Below are 8,198 nucleotides of genomic sequence, written 5' to 3' on the forward strand. Positions count from 1 at the left end.
AGTCCTTCATTGTAGCTGCAGTTACAATGTAATTCAATACAGTCTAGTCTAGTGATCTCAAACTGCAGTTCCAATGTAATTCAGTACAATCTCGTCTGGTGATCTCAAACTGCAGTTCCAATGTAATTCAATGCAGTCTAGTCTAGTGATCTCAAACTGCAGTTACAATGTAATTCAATGCAGTCTAGTCTAGTGATCTCAAACTGCAGTTACAATGTAATTTCAGTATAGTCTAATAATCCCAAACTGCAGTTACAATGTAATTTGAATGCAGTCAAGTGATCTCAAACTGCAGTTACAATGTAATTCAATACAGTCTAGTCTAGTGATCTCAAACTGCAGTTCCAATGTAATTCAATACAGTCTAGTCTAGTGATCTCAAACTGCAGTTACAATGTAATTCAATACAGTCTAGTCTAGTGATCTCAAACTGCAGTTACAATGTAATTCAATACAGTCTAGTCTAGTGATCTCAAACTGCAGTTACAATGTAATTCAATACATACTAGTCTAGTGATCTCAAACTGCAGTTACAATGTAATTCAATACAGTCTAGTCTAGTGATCTCAAACTGCAGTTACAATGTAATTCAATGCAGTCTAGTCTAGTGATCTCAAACTGCAGTTACAATGTAATTCAATATAGTCTAATAATCCCAAACTGCAGTTACAATGTAATTGAATGCAGTCTAGTCTAGTGATCTCAAACTGCAGTTACAATGTAATTCTAATACAGTATAGTCTAATAATCCCAAACTGCAGTTACAATGTAATTGAATGCAGTCTAGTCTAGTGATCTCAAACTGCAGTTACAATGTAATTCAATACAGTCTAGTCTAGTGATCTCAAACTGCAGTTACAATGTAATTCAATACAGTCTAGTCTAGTGATCTCAAACTGCAGTTACAATGTAATTCAATACAGTCTAGTCTATTGATCTCAAACTGCAGTTACAATGTAATTCAATGCCGTCTAGTCTAGTGATCTCAAACTGCAGTTTCAATGTAATTCAATACAGTCTAGTCTAGTGATCCCATAGTGCAGTTCAGTGTAATTCCAGTCTAGTGATCTCATAGTGCAGTTCTGTGTAATTCCAGTCTACTGCTATTACCCTGTATGTCTCTCTCTGATGCTCTTGTTTGCTGTCTCTCAGGCTACTCTCGGATCCTCTTCGCTTTCATCTCGTTCTACTTCATGCCCACCTGCCCCCTGCTCGCCTCCGTCTTCTACCTGCTGAGCGGATTCCTCGATGCCTTCGACGGGCACGCTGCGCGCCTCCTCAACCAAGGTACTGTCCCGGCCGCAGGGCATCGTGGGGGCTGTAGTCTTCTGGCAGTGATGCACTATGGGGGCTGTAGTCCTACTATGTTTAATGGCTCTGTGAATAAGTTGCAATGTGTGTTTCTTCTCTTAGGGTGGGTTTACACCCGGCAATAACATTGCTGTTGAATTGCCGAGTGTAAGAAAGTGAGAGAGCCGGAGAGGCACAGTATTGCTGGTCATTTTTCAGCCTGTGATGTAATTTTACTCTCCTTGCTGAGATTGGAGCGCCCAAGAATAAGATGTGTCTCTGATTGACAGGTTTTTAAAATGAATGATTGTCATTGGGTCTGAAAAGTATTTTTAATTTAAAAAAATAACCTGAAGGATGTGCTATATTCTCAACTTGCCTTAAAAATTCAATGTTGTAGCTAGCTGTGATTCTGACTTTTTGTTCTGTTTTGATTTCTGTTTCAAACTTAACTTTTCTGTTTAAAAGTAATATTATAACAGCTTAGTTGATGCATTATTTTGCTGACTGCACTTTTCAGCGTTGATATAGTGTGTACCCCGAATTTAAAGTCCTCATCTCTGTCATGTAATAGGGGTCAAAATTCCCACAAATACAGGGACACATAGTGATGCATTGTGGGGGTTGTAGTCCTGCCGTTTAATGGCTCTGTAGTTCCTCTCAGGGATCCAGTTTGGTGCGATGTTGGACATGGTGATGCATTGTGGGGGCTGTAGTCTCTGATCACTGATGCACTGTGGGGTTGTAGTCCTGCAGTTTCTAATGGCTTTGTATTTCCTGTCTCAGGGACCCAGTTCGGGGCAATGCTGGACATGTTGACTGACCGCTGTGCCACCATGTGCCTGCTGGTCAACCTGTCTCTGCTCTACCCACAATACACCATCCTCTTCCAACTCAGCATGACCGTCGACGTGGCAAGCCACTGGATACACCTGCACAGGTACGAGACTGACTCTGTCTGTCTGTCTGCAGTGATACAGACCCTGTCAACTGTGCCAATTACAGCTGAAACTCTCATACAGCTGGGAGAATACGCCTGTCTGTCTGCCTGTCTGTTTCTCTATCTGTGTTTCTCTGTGTGTTTGTGAGGTACAGAGACTGAAGAGCTAATTAACATCTCTCCCTCTCTCTGCAGCTCCATGATGAGAGGCAGCTCCAGTCACAAGAGCATCGACCTGTCAGGAAACCCACTGCTGAGACTCTACTACACCTCCCGGGTACAGAACAACCCTGACCCCGACCCCAACCCTTACCCCGACAACCTCACCCCGACCCTGACACCTCACATCTATACCCAACCCCGACCCTAACCCCAACCTTGACCTTGACACCTCACATCTATACCCGAGCCCAACTCCTAATCCTTAACCCAGACAACCCAACCCCAACCCTGACCCTGACACCTCACATCTAACCCTGACCCCCGAAACCATCCCCAAACCCAACCCTGAACATGACACCTCACATATATCCCCGAAACCGACCCCATCCCCAAACCCAACCCTGACACCTCACATCTATCCCTGACCCTGACACCTCACATCTATATAACCCCAAACCCATCTCCAAACCCAACCCCAACCCTGACCCCTCACATCTATCCCCAACCCTGACCCTCTACTCCAGTGTACACTTCAACAAGAGCAGTTTAACAGTGCAGCTCATTTCCATGGGATGTCATTTCCATCTGATAAAATGTATTGAATAATATCTGCAGGGGTCTTTGTGAAGAATTATTCTGTTCCTGCGTGTGATCTCTCTCTCTCTCTCTCTCTCTCTCTCTCAGCTAGCCCATGCTGTACCTGCGTGTGATCTCTCATCTCTCTCTCTCTCTCTCTCAGCTAGCCCATGCTGTACCTGCGTGTGATCTCTCATCTCTCTCTCTCTCTCATCTCTCTCTCTCTCAGCTAGCCCATGCTGTTCCTGCGTGTGATCTCTCATCTCTCTCTCTCATCTCTCATCTCTCTCTCTCTCTCTCTCTCTCTCAGCTAGCCCATGCTGTACCTGCGTGTGATCTCTCATCTCTCTCTCTCTCTCTCTCAGCTAGCCCATGCTGTACCTGCGTGTGATCTCTCAACTCTCTCTCTCTCATCTCTCTCTCTCTCTCTCTCAGCTAGCCCATGCTGTACCTGCGTGTGATCTCTCATCTCTCTCTCTCTCTCTCTCTCTCTCTCTCTCTCTCATCTCTCTCTCTCAGCTCTCAGTCGAAGCTCACCATGCTGCTGCGTCCATCACTAGAGATGTGATCTCTCATCTCTCTCTCTCTCTCTCTCTCTCTCTCTCTCTCTCTCTGTCTCAGCTAGCCCGTGCTGTACCTGCGTGTGATCTCTCATCTCTCTCTCTCTCTCTCTCTCTCTCTCTCTCTCTCTGTCTCAGCTAGCCCGTGCTGTACCTGCGTGTGATCTCTCATCTCTCTCTCTCTCTCTCTCTCACCTCTCTCTCTCTCTCTCCTCTCTCTCTCTCTGCTGTCCCTGCGTGTGATCTGTGATCTCTCTCTCTCTCTCTCTCTCTGTCTCAGCTAGCCCGTGCTGTACCTGCGTGTGATCTCTCATCTCTCTCTCTCTGTCTCTGTTAGCCCGTGCTGTTTGTGATGTGTGCCGGAAACGAGCTCTTCTACTGCATGCTGTACCTGCTCAACTTCTATGAGGGGCCAACAGGTGAGGCACAATACAGCACAGTACAATACAGTACAGCACAGTACAGTACAGCACAATGCAGTACAATACAATACAGCACAGTACAACACAATGCAGTACAATACAATACAGCACAATACAATACAATGCAGTACAATACAATACAATACAGCACAATGCAGTGCAACATGTGAGGCACATTTCAAACAGTACAGTACAGTGCAATATGTTACAATACAATATAGTTCAGTACAATATATTATTATTTGATTGACTAGAGCAGACTAGTAAACTAGCACTTTTATCCTCTCTCCCCTCTCCCCTCTCCCCTCTCCTCGTCCTCTCTCTCTCCCAGTGGGATTGCTGCCGGCCGGATTATTCCGGTGTGTGTTCTGGGTCAGTGTTCCGATCGCGGTTCTGAAATTCGGGATCAGCCTTCTTCACCTGGTCACCGCCTCACGGAACATCGCCGCCATCGACACAGCGGAGCGCAAGAAGAAACTGGATGCTGGGAAGTGAGGCGGGAGAGAGAGAGATCTTAAACTGACCACAAACGCTTTCAAATAACCCCTGCAAATCCCTAATCGATTCCTGTCTGGATCCCACTGGAGTCACCCCTGAATATCTTCCTCTGAGTTTTGAATTCAGCCCCCAGTTGCTTCAAGCGGGTTTAATTACCCAGATTCATAACCAGCGCCTTGGTAATAAGTGTTTGGATCAAGGCGTGCATCATGGGATAGCAAGAGCAGAAGATATTCATGGGCGATTTCTGTGGGGCTGATGAAGGATTTGCAGGGGGTTGTTTGAAAGTGTTGCCAAGTGATTTTTTTTTAACTTGGCAAAATAATCATTCCCTGAATCCAGCCACACAGCTCTTGGGTGTGCAGTTTTGAAAGAAGCACATACACGTGTCACAGTTATCTTGATAAGAAATCTCTGTTTGCATGAGCCTTGCTTTTCAGCCCTGCACTTGCTTGGTCAACACCCCTCCCCCCTCCAAAGGCTTTCCTTCTGGCAGTAACCAATCAGCTGGTTGCTTTCCCAGAAGGAAGTGCGAGAGTAGCAGATTTCCCGGCACAGAAACCAAGAACTTCTTTTGTAATCTAGCTCAGTACCAGATATGGGTTCAAATGAAAATAAGTGTTCACTATAGCTACGTGTTTCTTTCAAAATTGCACATTAAAATTAGAATTGAATTGTAACTGCAGTTTGAGATCACTAGACTGTATTGAATTGCATTGTAGCTGCAGTTTGAGATCACTAGACTAGACTGTATTGAATTACATTGGAACTGCAGTTTGAGATCACTAGACTAGACTGTACTGAATTACATTGTAACTGCAGTTTGAGATCACTAGACTAGACTGTATTGAATTGCATTGTAACTGCAGTTTGAGATCACTAGACTAGACTGTATTGAATTGCATTGTAACTGCAGTTTGAGATCACTAGACTAGACTGTATTGAATTACATTGTAACTGCAGTTTGAGATCACTAGACTAGACTGTATTGAATTACATTGGAACTGCAGTTTGAGATCACTAGACTAGACTGTATTGAATTACATTGTAACTGCAGTTTGAGATCACTAGACTAGACTGTATTGAATTACATTGTAACTGCAGTTTGAGATCACTAGACTAGACTGTATTGAATTACATTGTAACTGCAGTTTGAGATCACTAGACTAGACTGTATTGAATTGCATTGTAACTGCAGTTTGAGATCACTAGACTAGACTGTATTGAATTACATTGGAACTGCAGTTTGAGATCACTAGACTAGACTGTATTGAATTACATTGTAACTGCAGTTTGAGATCACTAGACTAGACTGTATTGAATTACATTGTAACTGCAGTTTGAGATCACTAGACTAGACTGTATTGAATTGCATTGTAACTGCAGTTTGAGATCACTAGACTAGACTGTATTGAATTACATTGTAACTGCAGTTTGAGATCACTAGACTAGACTGTATTGAATTACATTGTAACTGCAGTTTGAGATCACTAGACTAGACTGTATTGAATTACATTGGAACTGCAGTTTCATATCGTTAGACTAAGCTGTGTTGAATTACATTGTAAATGTAGTTTGAGATTAGTAGATTGTACTAGAATTACATTGTAACTGTAGTTCATATTGTCAAACTCCCACTATTTGAATATTTATTCTGAATTTGTAAAATCTCGTTGCAGTTTTCCTGTTGACTAGACAATAGCCGTCACATAGCAGATATTTAAGACGTTTCATTGTAATTTTCATAAATGGTTTTTAATTAATTAATTGATTTAATGTGTTATGTTATAGTAGACGACGCAGAGTGATAATTGTTGTATAATTACGTGCCCTAGAACCTGAGTAATTGGATGTTATAAAGCAAGAACCCTTTCATTAACATGCTGGTGAGAGAACGTGAAAAGCCATCCTCCCCTCACCTTTACAACCGAGCGCCGGTCGGGAGATTGGGTTCTCCCTCTCACCCGGGGCGCTGATATTTTCCACTGCCGTGCCGAAAATGTCAGTTTGTCAAACGGGAAAGTTCGCTTCGGAAGCGAATCGCCGTGGTTTCGTGCTCTGTTTGTAAAGGCGAGGGAAGGACAGCTTTTCTGGCGTGGGTGAGCAGGGTGTTAATGAACGGATTTATTTAATACCTGCCGGGTTTTTTTTTTATTTTTTTATTCCCCCACCCCCCCCCCACCCCCACTATCTGCTGAACATTTCTACTTACTTTTGCACACTTTGTCGCAGATTTGACTGCCTCCAGCCTCGAGTAAGGGCGTCACTAGGACAGAGTGGGACAACTCGGCTTTTCAGCTCTCCTGGCAATGCATCTCTTTGTATCTGTCTCAGGGACTACATTTACCAGAATGCACTGGGATACGAGCTGAAAACTAGTGTACCAAACATTCCTATACCAGTATGTGCAATGTAATATATATATATATATATATATAGATGAGGATCAAAAGAAACGTATCACTTATATTTGGATAAACTTCACTAGCTGTGATTGGAAAATGACACTCAGTTTCAGAGCAGGGGCAGTGACTTTCTATTGTGCTGATTAACAGCTGACATGACGAAGATGCTGCAGAATGATCTGTCCATCTTGGGCAGGTGTTGTGACTCTTGGTCTCCCGGTTGGTGGCCTGTCATTGACAGAGTGTGTCTGGTTATACCGTCTCGCCGGGTTTGAAATCGCTGGCTGCGAGCGCCCGAGACGGCGAGGCACAGCCCGCTGCCCCAGCCCAGCCTCCAACATGCAGATCGCACGAAGGCGCTGCTCTCTCGACAGATGTGACATGTTGTTGTTTTCTGTGTTTTTTCTTTATTGCTTTTATTCAAGCTTGCAATTCAACAGCTGAAATCACTCCATATCCAGCGTCCAGTCAACTGTCTCGCTAATCAGGTGATTAAGAGCTTCAGTCACAGTCGCTCAAGCGTGTCGTGGGCAAGGATGAACGATCAGGTGATCAAAAAGAAACCAAAAACATTTCGTTAATGGCCATCATTTATATACCTTAATTTTTAAAATAAATGTGTTATAATAGTGATAAGTTTCTTTTATATATATGTATATATATATATATATATATATATATATATATATATATATATATATATATTATCAAGCGATGTGTTCAGAGTTGTCTGGAGGAAATCGTACGTAAAAGCTGTGTTAAAATGAAATAAATATTTTTTAATGTTTGATTTCTAGTCTGTTTCTGTGTCTTGTTGGGGGGGGGGTCCCTATTGAAATGGATGGCTTGACCCCCAGCTCTACAATCGGAAAACTGTCTAGTCGAAGGCTGTGTGGTTCAATTAAAGGGCTTGAACGAGGAGGTCCCCGGTTCAAATCCCACCTCAACCACTGACTCACAGTGTGACCCTGAGGCTTGACCCCCAGCTCTACAATCGGAAAACTGTCTAGTCGAAGGCTGTGTGGTTCAATTAAAGGGCTTGAACGAGGAGGTCCCCGGTTCAAATCCCAGCTCAGCCACTGACTCACCGTGTGGGACCCTGAGCGAGTCACTGAACCTCCTTGTTGGAGTCATTTCAAACAAGCGACAGACTGTTCAAACAAAAACCTTACATTAAATAAAATAGTACGAATATTAGCATTTCCATCCTCGTTTCTTCCACTCAGTAAGGCTCCAAACTCTGTAACCTTCTGTAGGGCGTCACACTTAAGAATGTCACAGACTCTTCATCTAATCTGTTCTCTGTTTGTGATGTTCAAACATTGGCGCTGTGCTCTCTGCCAAA

At 43.4% G+C, this 8,198-nt stretch overlaps 1 protein-coding gene across 1 annotated transcript in view; it reads left to right on the forward strand.

Moving 5' to 3' along the window:
• The window catches only part of cdipt (CDP-diacylglycerol--inositol 3-phosphatidyltransferase (phosphatidylinositol synthase)), a 5,481-nt gene extending 336 nt beyond the window's left edge, over positions 1-5,145 (forward strand). The window contains exons 2-6 of the mRNA XM_041238692.1: positions 1,153-1,287; positions 2,077-2,230; positions 2,426-2,507; positions 3,866-3,947; positions 4,282-5,145. Of these exons, the coding sequence (XP_041094626.1) occupies positions 1,153-1,287; positions 2,077-2,230; positions 2,426-2,507; positions 3,866-3,947; positions 4,282-4,445 (617 nt within the window). The 3' untranslated portion in view covers positions 4,446-5,145. The remainder of the gene's footprint in view (positions 1-1,152; positions 1,288-2,076; positions 2,231-2,425; positions 2,508-3,865; positions 3,948-4,281) is intronic.
• The last annotated feature ends 3,053 nt before the right edge of the window (positions 5,146-8,198 follow it).

Source organism: Polyodon spathula, chromosome 50, assembly GCF_017654505.1.
Source record: "Polyodon spathula isolate WHYD16114869_AA chromosome 50, ASM1765450v1, whole genome shotgun sequence".
Lineage (NCBI taxonomy): Eukaryota > Metazoa > Chordata > Actinopteri > Acipenseriformes > Polyodontidae > Polyodon > Polyodon spathula.